Source organism: Prionailurus bengalensis, chromosome C2 (genome assembly GCF_016509475.1).
Source record: "Prionailurus bengalensis isolate Pbe53 chromosome C2, Fcat_Pben_1.1_paternal_pri, whole genome shotgun sequence".
Lineage (NCBI taxonomy): Eukaryota > Metazoa > Chordata > Mammalia > Carnivora > Felidae > Prionailurus > Prionailurus bengalensis.
This window is the reverse complement of record NC_057350.1, coordinates 122,515,599-122,534,472: the sequence shown is the minus strand read 5'-3', so window position 1 is coordinate 122,534,472 and position 18,874 is coordinate 122,515,599. Positions and strand designations below refer to the sequence as shown.

The window sequence follows — 18,874 nt, the reverse complement described above, 5'->3', positions numbered from 1 at the left end:
TCTGTCATTCTCATTCACATCTTTAACTGTAAACAGTGATTTATAAACTGAATTTTGATAAAACTTGAGCAACCTGTCCATCTTTTAGATGACGACAGGCAGGCTAGAGCCCTTCATGAAGGACAGCTGGCCACTGCTCTGCGGGGAAAGGCCTTGGCTCTATTTTAGGGACACATTACAAAAAGCAGACATTACCTAGATGTTTTAAAAACACATCCTGATGGGGTGTCTGGGTGGCTCAGTCAGTTGAGCATCCAACTTAGTTTTGGCTCAGGTCATGGCCCCAAGGTCATGGGATTGAGCCCCACAACAGGCTGAGCACGGAGCCTGTTTAAGATTCTCCTTCTCCTTCCTTCTACCCCTTCGGGCAGCTCAAAGTTTCCCTCTGTAAACAAAAACAAAAACAAAAACCATCCTATAAAGGCACTTTTTGTTGTGTCCGAATTGAAGATCCATTACAAATCTGCATTCACTGGAGGCTTAAAAATAAGTCTATTTATTTATTAGCAGAACTTGAGAATGATTCCCCAAAAGATTGCATCTTTCAGGATCCTCATTTTCTTTCTTTCTCTTTTTCTTTCTTTCTTTCCTTTTCTTTGTTTTTTTTTTAATGTTAATTTATTTTGAGAGAGGAGAGGGAGGGGCAAAGAGAGAGGGAGGGAGAATCTCAAAGCAGGCTCACAGCTGTCAGTGCAGAGCCCAATGTGGGGCTCCATCTCATGAATCATGAGATCATGACCTGAGTAGAGATCAAGAGTCAGACACTTAACTGACTGAGCCACCCAGGTGGCCCAGAGAGCATGATCTCATTTTCAAACCTGAGTGCAATTCTTCTCAAAATTTCTAATTGAGTCCTGGCTTTTAGGAGCCATGGCCAAGTGCTAGGGCATGAGAGAAGAAAACAAATCTCCTGGACTTAGTATGGTTGGCCTCTTGAGCAAGGCAGGAGATAAGCAAGCGAGAAGGAAATGATTGGGAGATAGTCACTGTACCTGGTGGCAAAAATGTCATAACATGATTTGCATGAAAGTGAGAAAGTGGTTATGACTAATTCTACTTTGCATTAAGTGGGATTGGTTTCACCCCCCTTCTGATACAGTTCTTCACCACGGTGCATTATATACTCTGAAAAGATTTCCTGAAACAAGTTTAAGCAAGGAGCTGGAAAGGTCTCCCAGCAGGAAGGTGGAGCTGGCAGTGTTCACGAAGCTCCTGGGCATTTGGCAATTGTCCACAGCAAGAACAACAGATGAAGACCTCCTGACAGGCAAGAAAGCTGGGAATGTTGGTGGTGTCTTTGGGCGTAAGCATTAGTAAGCAGAGCTAGTGCTCAATAAAGGTGCAGAAATGGAAGAGGTATGGAGCTACAGAAGTAGTTCATCCATCAGAAGGAATGGGGAAAAAACAGCTTCTATGAACAGGAATCTAAAAAGACACATTGATTGTCAGATGGGTTCGGACTCTGGAAGGAGACTCTCTCAGTTGAGGCTGTCTGAACTCTGATGATTGTCCCCTCAGGCAAGCCCACCTCATCAAAAGCTGGTTTTGAAGGGAACCAACTCCTGGGCTCTGCAGACATCTTCCCTGGTCAGCGCTGTGTCTGGCGACTGTGTTGATGGCTAACAACAACACTCCCAGCAGTCCTTCTCAACATCCCCCACATGGCCACAACAGCGAAAGCACTTTCTCATGGTCAAAGAATCCAGTAGTTACTCCCATAGGTCCTTGGACACATTAACCAAATGGCTCCAAGAAGTGGCTACTAGGGGATGGATAGAAGGAGCAGAGGGCATACCAGCTCTGGTTTACCACTCCAGGAAATCCCTGGGACAGGAAGTGGGCATTGGCTCCCCATTTCAACACTAGGTGTTCCACACCATCACTTACTTGGTCTACTGAACTCAGGTGAGTCTTTACAGGAAGATACCTTCTGGGCATTAACATTCAAGTGAGTGCTTCCTCAGCCATTTCCTAATGTCTCAAGACCTGGCCCCATTGTATGGTCCCCAAATTGCTCTGAACCCTTCTGTACCTTCTTCCTATCCATGTGCCGACCATATACTCTGCTTAGCCTGTTGGAACAAAGGAGACAGACATTACTGAGAGCTTGTGCCTCTCCCTGAAGCAGGCAGACTGCTTGAACAGGTGCCGAGGGGCTATTATGGTTCCTGAGGCCCGGAACCTTGACATTCCGCTTGAGGCCTGGGAGCATCGCATTTTGTACTCATCACTGCAGTTCTCATTGATCCTGGTTTGGTGTAAAGAGAAGTTAAGAAAGCATCTCCCCCCCCCCCCCCCCCAATGTATTCAGGCCAATGATTTCTGGCACTTTGAAGACATTATTCTTTGTGCTACAATCTTCACAAGTGACCTTAAAAAGATGTACAATCATAGAAAACCTTTAAAATATCTGACATATTTCCATCACAGGTGGGACAGGTGGTGTCCATGTACTGAAGAGTGCTTCTGGGAACACCACCTGCAGAGTGGGGGAAGCAGGAAGCTGAACCATGATGCAGTTGTTGGAGGAACTGCCCGGCTCCATGAGGAATTCTGTAGTTGGGAGGGTGCTTCAGATACCCCACACTGGAGCAAGGAGGCTAGGCTTTAATACCCTCACTGGCTGCATGTGGGCATAGCTTCGGGAAGGGTAGCTCTCTCCTGAGGGCACTTCCTGGGTGACTGAAAGGGAGTGTCGTGGTCTAAAGGAAGGGAGCTGGGCAGCAAACAATATCCACTAACCCCCCATGGGCCCACTAATAACAAGAGACCAACATCATTTAAATGATTTATTTTTTCTATAGTACATCTCATTCAAATCATAGAATAGTCTGACCCATCTTTTTTTTTTTTTCTCAAGCACAACTTACACTCATCTCAGATGTTTTTTCTTTCTTTCCTTTTTTAAATTTTACAGGATGGATAAAGATACACTTTAATGGACAAAAACCATCACTCAGAGTTTTTAAAAATACAGTTTCCCAGGGTCCACTCCCAGAGCTTCAGAGTGTCCAGGGTGGGTCCTAGGGAGGCAAAATCTTAAAACTCTCCCCATTAATTCTGCTGCAGGTGGTCCTTGAACCATCCTTAGAGGAACACTGCCTAGGACCTGTCTGTTATCTATTGGAAGCAATTTCAGGAAATCCAGGAATAATTAAGTATACAGAAATAGCTCTTCTATAAAATTTCCATATAAAAATAACAGTATTTATTTACAAAGTTTGAGATGCTATAAAATAATACATCATATTAGGTTAGGTACTTCAATCTAATAAAGTCTACGTTAGGCAAGTCAGATGTGGTGTCTGCATTTTCCCCTTACTTCTCTTGTTTAAACTGCTTAAAGCACGTGGCACCACAGTGTTTCCTTCATGCAGAAAAAAAAGCAGACCTATACTTTCTGGAAATAAAACCCAACAGCACATGATCAGAGTAAAGCATCTCCAAATGAAAAGTTGAACCAACTTGTGATTTGGGCTCACAGCCTCTTTTTGTCTAAAAGTCAGGTGTGGTGGTGGTAAACCAGATACCTCAGGGAACTCAGTGCTGAACTATGGTCCTCAGAGCTCAGGCCTACCTACCAAGCAGCCAGCACAGCTGGCTGGTTGCGAGTTCTGCTTTCAGGACACTGAAAGGCTGAACCTGCCATGGTACTATGAGGAGAAAGAGAACTACAGTGTGCTCAGAGAAGTCTTTTAGCAGAAAAGTATCTGGGTCCTCTACATTTTAGTACAAAAACAAAACAAAACAAAACAAAACAAAACAAAACAAAACAAAACACCTTTGAACTCAGTCATGAACAAGCAAAATAAAGAATCAGGCCATTTGTTATTAGGTGGTGCCTGGAACGCTGAAGATGATGCATGGTAAGTGCCAACATGGTGAGTTTGAAGCGATAAGGGGTTTTAAAACCGAAACATGATCTGGGGAAGTTTCCTGGTCACGCTGAGAGACATGGACAGAGAAACAAGCTAACGTGGTACACAAGGGTCCACTGATAACCCAACCTCTCAAGCCTCCTACCAATGAGCATCATGCAGGATGGTCTTTGCTCGTGAGGAATGAATTTCTTCCCAGGCGTGAGGTCTAAGCCTGGGGTCTTCCAAGTTGAGAGAGGCCCAAAGCTGACACCATGGCCTCATGCTGGGGACTTGTGGGTGGAGTCCCACTTCTCCTCAGCTGTTTAGCACTTGGTGTGACAGAGGACTGGTGCTAATCCAAAGGCTGTTTGGAAGGACCGTGGTGAGGGTGTGGTCTCCAGGAGGCCGTGTGGCCCTCAACGGAGGAAGACATTCTGGGTTGTGGTACAGACTCTGCCAGATAAGCTGAGGGATGTCAGGCAAGTCAAGCTCTCAGATTGTTTCTATGAGTGGGGTGGAAGAGATGTTCTCTTCCGTTCTGAGACCCTTAGTGGAGAATGGGGGAGTCCAGCTCCTCTGTTTCATCTAACACTGGCTTCCAATGCAGCTATAAGCTGGGAGGCCCAAAGTCCAATCTGCTGCATTAGCAAGGGGTGAAGACAGCATTGACTTCTACAGCCCTTTATGTGAAGCAAAGTCTGCGTGAGAATGATACAAGATTTCACCTTGACTGAGAGAACAGCTGCACAGAATGCACATAAGAAACGAAGATACTTTCTGCTGTCTTAGTCCTATCACGAATGGACACCTGCTGCAATCTAAGTTTCCGTACTTGTCAGAGGTCCCCAAGGCATAATGGGAGGGTCAAAGTTTTGTGCCCCCCACTTTTTCTTCTTTAGCATGGAGTGAATGTAGATGTGTGTGGGGGGGGAATCTCAAAGGTTATGGGAGTGTAACTTTTCAGAGATACCTTGGAGGGGCTAATTCCTGAGAAAGATTATAATGTATGTGGGTATTCAGTTTGAATTTTTCTTAAAAAGGTAAGATCTTAATCCAACATCAGACTTTCCCCTTTGGAGTAATAGCATGGCTTGAATGAAGTTAAACTAACTGAACGCTGTATCGACTGTGATTTAGAGGGCAGGGAGGCACATTTCTGAGGGTCAGACAGCATGGTGCAGGCCCCTGACACACACTCCGTGGGTCTTTGACAAGTACACATTTATGGCCATCAGTGCCTGGGACTAGTGCCTTGGGTCATGAAAATGGGGAACCTATTTGTGAAAACATCCTCAGGGAGTCTGTGGCTCCACTAAAACCAATCCACATGCAGAGTAAAAGATTACCTTTTGTGTATCTAATATAAAAAGAAGACCTTTGCGTATCCAACAGCTTGAAAAACTAGAAGAAAACACCTAGAGAAATGATTGCTTTTTTACGGTATAGGTTCCATTGCCAGCTATGGAGCTAATACTGAGAATGTCCTGGATTAGTTAGAATCTTCTCTTGGTCTATGGATACTGCTGGTAGCTAAGTTTGGTTTTCTTTTAAATCTTAAAACTTCCTTAACAAACTCCAAAACGTATGCTTCAACCTGGAATGGTGTGACTTTGGAATTCAGTAGGGATTCCAAGTACATGTTACGGGACAGAGTTGTGTGGTAAGAACATACAGAGACGTCAGTCTTTTCAATTGTCTGACTCAGGACAAACGTCACTTTCTCAGGGGGGCCTTCCCTGGCCACCCCCAGGCAAAGTGGCCTTTCCCCCACTGTCTCATTACCCGGTCATATTTTCCCTTAGCACTAATCATTCTCAAATGTTTTCTGTTCTGTCTTCACTCAAATACCTACTGGAGGATTCAATCTTGCCACTCACTGTCCCAACTCCCACCCAGTACTCCCAGCTAAGGAGGCACAAACTTAACGTTCACATCAGATTTGTTGGGTAGAGACCCTTCTTCCACAGGCCTGTGGATAGGGAGCCAGAGAGGTATTTAAAGGGCCCTTCCAGTGAATCCCTGATAAAGTTAAACAGGCTTCTCTCTGAGTGTGGTTATGAGAGAAACAGCTCTGGCAGCTCCCTTCCTTTGTAACTGCTCCCAGGAACAGGCACTGCTGCTGCGTTCTGACTCCCCAGGGCCGAAGTGACGTCTGTACTTGGAACAACACTGTTGTCTTTTAAAAAGAGTCATGGCGGGGGCACCTGGGTGGCTCAGTTGGTTAAGCACTGAATTCAGCCCAGGTCATGATCCTGCATTAGTGCGTTCAAGCCCCGCGTCAGGCTCTGTGCTGACAGCTCGGAGCCTGGAGCCTGCTTCAGATTCTGTGTCTCCCTCTCTCTCTGCCCCTCCCCTGCTTGCACTCTGTCTCTGTCTCCCCAAAATAAATAAACATTAAAACATAAATAAAAAAGTAAAAAAGTTGTGGCTTAGCAAACAGCCGAGTGATAGATGGCTAAAGTGGGCCACGTCTTTGTGAAATACCTCCATTTTAATTTTTTGATAGGAGCTCGTTTGCATTTGAGGACTGACCGTGGCTTTATTTTTCAAGTATGGCAGGGTTATGATTACAACTGTAAATTTTGCGAATGAGCGGAGTTATCCTTTCATCCTGGTAAGATAGCAGACATGTGGTACATCTATAAAGAATTAAACTGAAGGAAACAAAAACTGTGGACATGATCTGTGAGGTCTTCCAGGGACAGTGCACATCACTGAGGTGAGGAATCACTGTGTTAGCACCTCCATTCCTGCCCCCTCCCTGACACCCGCTCTGATCATAAGGCACAATTCACATCAGCACTTACTAAAGCTGTTTTCATCACATGCAAAGACTAAGTGGATGAGACAAATTCTTAGTGGGTAGGGTGAAGGGAGGCTTGGGTAGGTACCCAGGTGCCTTCAGCACTGCCGTGGACTCTGGCAGCGTGGCCTTCCCACACAAGGGTCAGATGTGGCAGGTCTGGTGCCCCCTGTACAAGTGCTGAAGGAAACAGGAATTTACTGACCGAATGCTACTATGCACTTGAAAGGGTTAATAGCTGAACTGACCCTTGAGGAGGAAAAGGCCTCTTAAACTCCCCAAAGAGTAGAGTATAACCAGCACCTTCGGGAGGGGTGTGTGAGTGCGTGTGAGTGCATGTGTGTGCGCGCGTGCAACCCCCAAGTGCTACTCCTATAGAGAATCCTGGATATGGTAACAATCATTTCCTAACATTTTGTTACTTTGCTTTCTAAATGGAATTGTGATTAAGTGCTGAATTTTTCAAAAATCTGTTTGTGAGAGACACAGAAGAATAACAGAAGTTATCTTTCTAAACATGTCAACCTACTTTTCTGCTCAGGCAAGGCTTTACGCCAACATGTATGGAGACTACGGTGCGGTGCCAACAGATGTCCTCCGCGGTAACCGAAACACCTTATCGAGGGACGGAGATCACCTCCCACCAAAGAGCACACACTTATGGCCAGCGATGGGACACTAATAATGTTAAGAGTCTTTGGTTGCTTTAAAAAAACAAACAAACCTGTATTTTATCAGTTTGAAACACTACTGCAGCAGAGACAGAGAGAGAGAGAGAATAGAGAAGGGGGTGGTACCCCAAGAACTCCAGCAAGGACTTTGCTATTTGGTGGAGGAATGATTAGTGTACCTATCACAAACACTGATGTACAGGTCTTGGGACCTGTACACCATATTTTGAAGACTAAAGAGCTAGCTGTGGCCCTTTGCTCAGGGCTCCCTCAAGTATAGGGATGCAGGTACTAAAGGGTCAGTAAAGGAGGCGGCAGTTTGGAAGGAAACTTGGCTTTACCTGCCCGTGTAGCTGATGGTCTTCAAGTCAGAAGTATCTTGGAGGCCCTCAGGGACCTGCTGCAGCCTCTGCAGTATTTCGGACCCCTCCCGTCCACCCAGACTGAGATGCCCCAGAACTCAGGCTGAGACACAATTCTCCAAAAGCTGCCTAAATCTCTCTGCGCCCTTGACCCCTCTTGAGTTTGCACTATGGCTTATTTCTGACAGAATGAGTGTTGTCTCAAGGAACTTCAGTTAAAGCTGCAGGTCCTCGTGTATTAATTTTCATGGCCTTAGTAACAAAATTTTAGGTCAGCCAAATCTTTCACCGCTGGCTCACTCTAAGCAGAGTGGCAGAACTTTAAGAAGGCATCAGAAGGCATCTGTACTTCCCCCATGGATTTAGAAAAGAACTGATTTGGGATGGGCTTGGTGCTGGGCCCAAAGGTGTTAGATGCATAATCCAGAGGCATATCCAAATGAGTTGAGTCGAGTTATTTTCCATTATTATTTGCTCTTCTCAAGGCCTTAGTGTGAAATTAAATCGAGGTTAGGCCATGCTGGCGGAATATTCACTCCCCTGAATATTCAGAGGGGCAGGAACTGTGAACACACCAGTGCAGTATGCCCAGCGGCATCTTTGGCTATGAAATAACAAACTGTATACCGCACTGCTATAAATCCAATCGTTTGGAGTGATCAACATTTGTCGGTGTCCCTGTGAAACGGTGAATTATCGGGTTAATGTGAAATGCAATTTAGCCAGGAATAAACCTGATAAGGTAATTTTGATGAATGAAAATGTACAAAAGGTGACATGTACAGGAGAACGTTGCTGTTCATATTCTTGAAACAGACTTTAAAGACAAGTAATGACATTTGGTTCATGTTCACAAACTGCACATCGAGTGGAATCATACAAGTACTGCAGGGAACTAGAAGCAAGCAATTCGGTCACAGGAATCCGTCTGTTTTGTTTTAAATGAAAAAGCTATATGAAATGCACAGCTTTGATTAAAACTATAGGTACAATTTCCTTCTCTGTAAAACTCCAGATTTAGAATGCTGGCAAAGGCAGTGCTGGCAAAGTATTTAATGCACGTGGAAATGCTATTCTATTTTGGCTTCCAGAAGTAGCCCTAAAAAAATTCTATGCACCAATGCATTGGCTAATAATGATCATTTCAGTTTTACTATAAATTATTCTACATGTCACTTAAGTACTTAAGAATCAGCGCTTGCTCCTTTCTAGAAGCCGTCTAAGGCAGCTGATGCGTAAAGCACATCAACCAGACTTTCAGCTGGCTCAGCGGTTCAACCTGTGCTCCTCACACCACGAGGACTGCCACCTCCGCCCTGCGCTGTCCCGCTCACCCGCACTGGGATCTTCTCACGTTCATTTCTGCTTGTAAAAGGCAGCCCAGGCAAGGAAGAGAAACACGACAAACATGATGTCAAGGACTGTTCATTACAGCAATCCTGATTCTAAGGAGGGTTACGTGGGTGTGGGGGAACACAAAGACCCCACCTCGTGGAAGATAAACGAGCTTCATTCATGCTGCCAATTCCTTAGGGACTGTCCCCTCTATCACCTCAGAAAACCGCTTTGTCTGCGGTGTGATCTATTGCTCTGTTGTTTAAAGTTCTCGTTCACGCTATGTTAGCTTTTTTCATCTCAATCCTCTCAGCCTTCACAGAATTTGCTTATTGTGTTTCCCTAGTTTTCACTGAACACACAGTGCAAACAAAGGCAAAGACTGAAGCAATCATTTCAAAAACAAGAGCTCACACTAAAAACACACATGAGCATCAACTAGTAAAACGTGGGTTTTCTCCTGGCTTTATTCTGGGGAGGAGGAATCCTCCTCGTCATCTTCCTCGTCTTCATCGTTGAAGGAACAGGGGGTCTCGCCTCGGGACTCAGAGCAGTGAGAGGCCGCACTGCTGGACTGGTGACTGTTTGGGGCAAGGAACTGCCCGGTTGCTAAGGCCACTTCAGCATCCAAGCACAACCCTTGGTTTACGCTAGCAAATGATTAAAAACACAGAAGCTCATTAATGTGGCAAATGTTTTAAGCACTGTAAAATGTAGGAATCAAAACATGGGAAAGGAGGTGCCACTGGGGAGTTCTGCCAAAAGCTGCTCGAGACCTGGGACGGCAGTGACACCTGCTCTCCCCCACGGGGAGGGTCAGGGCCGCGTGGCTTCTCTTCCTAACCCTGAAAAAATACGTACCTTGATTGGGACAAGGTGGCACCAGTGGTCAGGTCTAAATTTGAAACTGATTGGGTAGAGTTCAAAAGTAGTCCCTGATTTAACCAAGAAGGTCCTGTGGAGATATCTACAGGAAAAAACAAAAACAGAAGATGTAGGCACGCTGAGAGCTCTGTGGCTGCTGCTGTTACAGTCTTAAGGAAGCACAGACAAGTAAGGAGACGAGCCTGATTTAAATCACAGCTAGGTAAGTCTCCTGCCCCGGGGAGAACCCAGGTTTCTTCAGAGTGGAAAAAAAGAAATTTCTAGGATATAAGAACAGGAAGAAAATACAGGAAGGCAGACTACAGTGAGGAACAATTCAAATTAAACCAATCACAGACACCCATTCTTTTTTCTTAAATAACACCTGGAGAGGGTAGCTCAGAGTACAGTGATTGCTGAACTATTCCTGGACACCTATTGGCCTCACCACCAAAGACTCTGGTGTTAAAAGTCAAGCCAGGAGTGGGTAAAAAGAAAGTCAAATCAGAAACAGGTAAAGAAGGACAGACACATACATGTTTGCTAAAACCCCCACTGTACCATCTTTTCACATGTCCCTGAGTGAACTCAGGGCTATTACTCATCAACGATCCATTCTTTATCCTGGTATCCTTGGCTTTATAACTCAAACAAGCCTTTATCTTATTTTTTTAACATTTATTTATTTATTTTGAGAGAGAGCGAGAGAGTGTGTGAGCAGGGGAGGGGCAAAGAGAGAGAGAATCCCAAGTAGGCTCCAGGCTCAGTGTGGAGCCTGACACGTGGCTCAGTCTCATCAACCACGAGATGATGACCTGAGATGAAATCAAGAGTCAGACACTCAAATGACTGAGCAACCCAGGTGGCCCAAACCAGCCCTGCGTTAAAAGCCCTTATGTTACCCAGTCACATTTTTAACGGGGGTGAGACAGGCATTACTGTTTTAGTCTGCAGAAAAGTATATCCTTGCAATCTTATTTTCTGTGCATATACCATATTTCTCCAATCACAACCCTGATAAATTCTTATTGTAATTTTATTTAATACTTGTCACATTATCCAGAACATTAGCTCAAAGAAGGCAGTGACTGGAACATGTAAGATCTAAATGTTACTGAAGGTATGACATGAGTATAGTCTCTTCCAACAGTAAGTTTACAAAAGAGGTGGAAGAAATAATAAAAAATGTATTCCTAAAAAGAAATTCTTTGACTTACATGACATTACAAAATAAGACTGAATGTATACTCAGAAAGTATAACCTAGTAATGAACGTTTATTAGAGTTAATTGAAATTGTTTGGTAATTAATTACTGTGCAAAAACAACAACAAAGCAAAACAAAAAAGCCCCCACCACTCTATGGACTGGCTTAGGAACCCTGCTATCCTTGTACTGTCTGACTAAGTGAGAGGCTTCCTATGTAGGAAAAAAGGATACTGAATGATTAATTTTAGAATGGCTGTGTGAACCTTTTCTTTAGAGGCTAAGGCAGCTGTGGAAAAAAAAAATTCAATTCTAAGAGGAATAGCAGACTTTAAATATATTAAATAAGAACAAGCCTGTGCAAGATGAAATTAAAGCCAGAATCCTGTGGTGAATATTAATTAGTATATATGGAAACTTTGTGTCAGAAGACAGCTATTTACTTGTTTCCAAGTGCATACCACATTAAATTTTTCTTTTTCACAATGGCTTTGAAAAGCCTACATTTCTTTCACATTATCATAAGATCCACACAATAGTTCTCACAATCTTACTCAAGAGCCATTCTGTCCCTCTGCACACTAAAGGCACACATTTCTTCTTTTAAAGTAACCAGAAAGTCTACATCCCAGTCTGCAAATGAGGTCACAAAGAGATCAAAACCACAGAGCCCGCCTAATTGCCCTGTGCCTTTTCACTGAGAATAAGTTAAAATAAAGTTCTGGTGATTTATTGAGTAAGCCCTTTCTTCAGACCCTGCTGGACTGCCAGTATGACTGGGCTGCTAATAAAACAGCAGGGCCTACTCTGGGGTGGGGGGGGTGGTGGGAGGAGAAAGGAGCATGGAGGGGTGAAGATATGGAGCGAGTTGACTGAGGGGCAAAAGAAGGGATCACACTTGCAGCAGGTGGATGGTGCCAGTTTTAAGAACCAAATCCAACAGAAGCCAAATCTCAATCAACAAACTCTTGTGTTTTGACCAAAGGGCCAAAACCATAAAACAAAATAAGAATGATGGGCACCTGGCTGGCTCAGGTGGTAGATCATGCAATTCTCGATCTTGGAGTTGTGAGTTCGAGGCCCACACTGGGTATAGAGATTACTTAAAAATAAACTCTTTAAAAAAAATAAGAACTACCTCTTTGCTTATATTTGATTTAATATACCTTAGAGCTAATATTACAATGCCTTCAGAAAGTGATGTGACATTCTAGGTGGTAATACTGAAGGAAACTAGCAAAAAGCAAAGGCAGAAAGCATTGTTTATGCATCCAAATTATATGTGCAGAATATACCACAGTCTTAAGAATTACGACAATCATAAAGATTTCTGAATCAGTGAAAAAAATATGAATTCTAGAACACGCAAAACATACCGCTTTTGTTTTCTAGTATACTCGGTACACTCTTTTTATTATTATTTTTTTAATGTTTATTTATTTTTTGAGGGAGAGAGAGACGGAGCATGAGCACAGGAGGGGCAGAGAGAGATGGAGAGACAGAATCCGAAGCAGGCTCCAGGCTCTGAGCTGTCAGCACAGAGACCGACGCAGAGCTCAAACACACGAACCATGAGATCATGACCTGAGTCGAGGTCGGATGCTCAACTGACTGAGCCACCTAGGTGCCCCTACTCAGTACATTCTTAAAGCTCATAATAATAATAAATAAAAAACCTGATGCAAAAATGGGCAAAAGATCTGAACAGACACTTCTGCAAGGAAGATACACAAAGGGCCAATAAGCACACAAAAAAGATGCTCGACACCATTAGTAATCAGGAAAATGCAAAATAAACCCACAGTAAAATACTACCTTTTGTCTACAAGGATAGCTATAATAAAAAAGATGGACAATAACATCTAAATGAAAAGTATGTGGGCAACATGGAACCCTCACACACTGCTGGTAGGCTTATAAAATGGTACAACTGCTTTTGGAAAATAGTTTGGCAGTAACTCAAAATGTTAAATATAGAGTTACCATATGACCCAGCAATTCCACTCCTAGGTATACAACCAACAGAAGTGAAAATTTATGATCACCCAAAAACTTGTACAAGAATGTTTATAGCAGCATCATTCATAACAGCCCCAAGGTGGGAACAATCCAAATGTCTACCAACTAGTGAATGGATAAATGAAACACGCTTTTATTCATAGAATGGCAATAAAAGGGGGGTGAAGTACTAACACATGCTACAGCATGGATGAACTTTCAAAACATAATACTATGTCAAAGAAGTCCATCACAAAGCCTACATATTTATGAGCCCATCTATATGAAATATCCAGAATGGACAAATCCGTAGTGACAAAGTAGATTAGTGGTTGCTAGGGCTGGGAGGAGTGGGGAGTGTGCTAATGTGTGTGGGGTTTCCTTCTGAAGTGACAAAAATGTTTCAGAATTAGTGATGACTACACAACCTTGTGAATATACGAAATACCACTGAACTGCACGTACCATCGGATGGTGAATTTTACGGTAGGTGAATTAAGCCTCAATTAAAAAAAATTAGGATACCATTTCACATCCACCTGATTGGGAAATCAGAACACTTCCATCCTGTAGGTGAGAATGTAACTTGTGAAATCAAGCTAATAAGGCTCTGGCATCATCTGGTACAGCTGAAGCTGCAGGTGCCTCTGACCCAGCAATCGGACGCTACACGCGGGCATGCGTGCACTAGGTTATCGCTAGAGGAAGGTTCAAAGCAGCACTGCTTCAGAACACCAACAAACTGGAAACAAAACTAAAGGCTTATCACCAGTAAAATGAACAAATCAATCATGGTATAGTCATAGAATAGAATTCTACAGACCAGTAAAAATCTATGAATTACAGCTACATGAAATCATGTGGATGGATGAAAAGAACATGATGTGGAGTGGAAAAAACCCCTATGTCTAAAGAATGCATCACTATGATCCCATTTACATAAAGGGGAGAAATAGGTAAAACTGAACAATAAATTGTTTCCAATTTATTATATGTTTGTATCTCTAAAAAAAGCAAGTGATGATAAAAAAGAAATTTAAGAGAATGGTTACATTTAAAGGGGCAGGGAAGGACACAGAATGGACTTTAATTTTCTATGAGGAAGGTTTTAACAGGTCGGGGTTTGGCATTTAATCAGGGACAACGTGTGAAAGTGTTAATTAACATACCTGTGATATAACCTTCTAATGCCTTCGGCACCAGTGATTTAGCAAGTTTCAGATCCTCTAGAGAGCATTTGCCTGACTCCAGGCCAAAGGACATTCCCATCCGCTTCAGTACTTCTATGTCATCATGAATCTCAAAGGTGTTGTCAAAATTAAAAAGATATTCAAACCTGCATCAGAAAACAAAGTTAGAATGTGTTTCAGTGGCATAGAGGACATCTGCACAGTGCTGTACTCTGTACATTATATAAAAGAATGAGGGCCTAAATTCATCCTCAGTACTCGAAACTTATCGTTCAGAGCAGTAAGAGTCATTCTGCTGTGTTCAGGGGAATGACATCTCAAACACGCCACTTGCCCAATTAAAACAACTTTCTTATGATAGACAATAGGAGTCCATAAACTTCAGCCCTCATTAAGCTGCTGCAAACAGGGGTCAGAAACTTTGGTCTAAATCTAGCACTATTCAAAGTTGCCTTCAGCTTTTTCAAAAAGGTAAAATAGTAAGAAAGCCTTTCCAGTTTAATATAAGACATCCCTACTATGAATTGGCCTATATTAGGTTTGAGAAAGAAAACCATTTTGAATGCTTACTTCATGTTCACGAATCAAGTGTTAGCTGTACCATACTTTAGACAAGTAATAAATGGAAGACTTTTAACAAACGAACCAAAACTCAAATCCTGTCTTAAGAGCCTAAGAAGTGAAATATCTTAAGGAAAAAGTACCACATAAATATATAGCACATTTTCCCAAATGTTCTTGAAAATTACCAAATCAGGATGCCCGGCTACCTGATACATGCTTAAAAAAAAAAAAAAAAAAAAAAAAAAAAAGGTTAATGTAGGAGAACACGGTCCTTTTGACTCCTGGGCTTGGCCCAAGGGCACCTTCACCTACAGGCCTCAACCCTACAGGGACAGAGTGCAGATGAAATGTTTTTGGACAATGGTGGGTTTATGCTGTCATAAAATTCTTAATTAAAATCATATGAAGGTAAAAATTATTTATGCTAGATTTTAGATCAGGGCAAAAATTACAATTGAAAGTAAAATGCCATGTTTAAATAATCTGAAGAATATAAAGCTGAATAAAGGACATTAACAAATTTTCATAAAAAAACCCACAAAACACAGAAAATCTTAAGTGTGTGCCTGTCATAGGGATGACCCTTGGCATAGGTTAAAAACAGACGGCTTTGTAAATTTAATCCCCTACATGAAAAAGCCTCCAGGCTAATTAAGGGGGAAAGACTGCATCATCAAAGTAACTGAAAGACAAGGCTTTAGGGACCTACCTTGAATAACAAGTTTCTACAAGCAGCTCAGAGCCTCTTCCCCTTACTCAGGGAAGGGCCGGGCAAAGGCAGGAGTCAGTAACCACCCACGGATGGAAATCTTACCAGGCCCTAGCCTGGGGTGAACAGAATCTATAATTCCCTGAGACCAATGGTTCCCAGATATTCCTGCTACCCTTTTTAGACTTAGAAGACTAAACGATGAAGAGAATTTAATAATCCCTCACAAAACAAGAGGTAACTGGAGAGAGGAAGTAGAATTCTAAGTGTGTTTCTCCTAAAAATATGTTAAACATTCTCTAGGATTCTCAGTTTTATGAGAATATGTTAACACAGTCCCTTTAGATGTAGGTTCTTGTGAAGATTTACAAGTGTGTGAATAACACCGTCATGCACCATTTACTGAGCAGTGGGCTAGGTCCTTTAAGACTTTATCTACAACTTTTGAAAATCTGCAAGTTAAATACTGTAATTCTTACTTTTGTGGAAGAAGCACCAGATCTCAGAGAGTTTAAAAAACTGTAGCTAGAGGAAAGACTGAAAAATGGAGATTCTGACTTCATAGCCTACTGGGTCCCTATTTCTAATGGGGTCTAGGGTCTTAACTATCAAATACTTTTGAAATCCCTGCTCACTGTTCTTCTTCTTTTTCTTTTTGGCACCTTCTTATTTAAGTGACCTAGAATCTCTGTATGCCATCAAGATAAATAGGGAAGCAACACTGCCCTAGAAAAGAGTGGTAAAGACAAGGCCAAGCCCAAGGGCAATGTTGTAGCTCAGAGGAGACCAGAGGTCCCAGTCTCCGCGGACAGTTTTGGGCCATGCCCCTGGTACTGATGTAATTACTGAGCCCTCTTTCGCTTTAAAATGAATCCCAATTTGGTCAATAAGTTACATACTGACTCCTTGTAACAGCAGCAAATATTTATAAAGGGCTTGCCTTGGGTCAGATCCTTTATAGACACCATCTTATTTAATCCTCACAACAAGGCCATCATGTGATAGAGGCCTTGGAATCATCCCTTTTAGTTCTTCAGAAAACTGCTCGGATGCAGCTAAGTGGGGGGGAGCCACAATCCACACTTGGATCTATCTCCCTCTACACCCTATTCCCTTCACTATCTCAGGACCCCAGTTGCAGCCTAAAGTCCACTGCTTTTTCATGAAGGGTAAAATAAATTACAAACTAATTCTTAGCAGTACTTTCTAAAACTGCTACTTCTCACTTGCTATGATAAGTATCATCAATCTTAGTTAAAATGTAAAAACATTACAAATAGAACTACCATATGATCCAGTAATTCCACTTCTGGGTATATATCTGAAGGAAATAAAATCACTTTTTCACAAAGACATCTGCACCCCCATGTTCACTGCAGAATTATTTACAATAGCCAAGAGACACAGACAACCTGACTGTCCACTGACATACGAATAGATAGAGAAAATGTGGTGCGTGCGGTGTGGGGGTGTATACATGGAATATTTGGCCATAAAAAAGAAGGAAATTCTACCATTTGCAACAATGTGGATGGACCTTGAGGCATGCTGACTGAAGTAAGTCAGACAGAGAAAGACTGATACTGTATGATTTCACTTATGTATGGAATCTAAAAAATAAAAATGAACTCATAGATGCAGAGAACAGATTGGTGGTTGCCAGAGGTGAGGGTGGGAAGTGTGTAAAATAGCTGAAGGTGGTCAAAAGGTATAAACTTCTAGTTATAAAATAAATAAGAAAAAAAGAAAGCAGAGAATGCATCTAGCATTTTCATGTCCATTAATTAATAAACAGAAGCACACTCAACCACGGTACAGCAAAACAAAGAAACAATTGCTTTAATGCCGCGCGCTCATGTATAGTATTTCTACAATAAATGAGGAAAGTGAATCACCAGTGACCTTACCTTGTCCCAGGCCCTCACGCATGGTCTACTTTCAGGCAGTTACTTGCCCAGAGTTAGCACATAAGCGTACATATGTGCGCATCTTGCCTGGGCTCCAGGCTCTATTATGTATCTAGCATGGGCAGAACGGTGCCAGGCACACAAAAGGGCTGCAGAGAGTGAGTGAGGAAGAATGCTCCATGTCTGCAAAGGTGTTTCTCCTGCCCCAGGACGTCAGCCTTGGAGGCCTCACATTAGGAAGTACACCCTTCTTTATGTTGCAAATGACGGGAATACATTACCAGGAGGCCGGCCCTACTCTCTTCCCCTAGTTCTCCACTCACTTGTCACTGGAGATGCTGCAATCTATGACTGTTTTCCTGCTTGTATTGATGATTATAAATGGCAGCTGAATGGTGGAGTTCAGAGCTGGAGGGCCCTGGTTCTGCTGTTCATTTTGCCGATTTCTCTGAACCAGGTTTTTGAAAGCGATTTGCTGTAATGATCAATAAAAGGAATATGGTCATTTGATGTGGATAAATCAGTTAGAATTAAGTGAGTTAAAATAAATGCATTTAAGAAATAGTTTAAAATTAGAGTATTTAATAAGGCCTTCCACCTATGAGTTCATTAAAATTAAATATTTAGGAAAGAAGATTAGAATGATCTAACTCAGATACATTTCAAGGGAAAAATTACGTTTAAATGATGGTGAACATCATCCTAATGTAAATAATTGGGCCCATGGTTTCCACCATCCACAGAAACAGGATCTTACAAATCTGGGAGAGCCCCATAGCGCCTCCAACTCAGAGTGACGCAGAGAGAATGACACTAAGTTGAACTTACATCTTCCATTTATCTAACACAGACTCTTGGGAGTTTAGGGTTCAATACAGCTTTCAGACAGTCTAGCTCAGGGATAAAGCCAACTATATAAAGCCACAGCATCCTTTCTTCACACGAAATCTATGGGACACCCACTACATAAAACCCACTATATAAAAGTAGCGTTGCTCTGGCTGGTGCAGTGGGGCAGGGAGTCCAGAACTCAGCTGATCTCTGCCCTCGCTCACCCTTTAGGTTCCTAGGGTACCTCCACAGACTCCACAGCCTCAGGGCACAGCTGGAATCTGGGTCAACCAGCTCCCCACCTGACATCTTCCAGATAAGAAACTGAGGCTTAGCACTTATAAGATATATCAAGGCCTGAACCTTTATACTGAATCTTGCTGCTACTTTTAATATAACCATTACTTGCAAGTCAAAGAAATGAATGTCCATCCCACTCCCTTTTAATAAGGCAAATGTATCATAGAATTCCACAGCTAGAAAGACCATGCAATTCAACTTTTCCATCTGCTCATGAAACAGAGTGGTTTTAAATGCTCCTAAAGTCAGATCCATTCATTCCATCAGTGTGTCCC

The 18,874-nt window shown here is 42.6% G+C and overlaps 1 protein-coding gene across 6 annotated transcripts in view; it reads right to left on the bottom strand.

Annotated features, from left to right (window-relative positions):
• Positions 1–9,480: 9,480 nt before the first annotated feature.
• TFDP2 (transcription factor Dp-2) overlaps positions 9,481–18,874 on the bottom strand; it is a 172,860-nt gene continuing 163,466 nt past the window's right edge. For all 6 annotated transcript variants that reach the window (XM_043595236.1, XM_043595238.1, XM_043595237.1 and 3 more), the window contains 4 exons: positions 17,792–17,943; positions 14,268–14,434; positions 9,893–9,998; positions 9,481–9,681 (listed from right to left, as the gene is read on the bottom strand). In XM_043595236.1, coding sequence (XP_043451171.1) covers positions 9,498–9,681; positions 9,893–9,998; positions 14,268–14,434; positions 17,792–17,943 — 609 coding nt within the window. In that variant the 3' untranslated portion in view covers positions 9,481–9,497. The remainder of the gene's footprint in view (positions 9,682–9,892; positions 9,999–14,267; positions 14,435–17,791; positions 17,944–18,874) is intronic.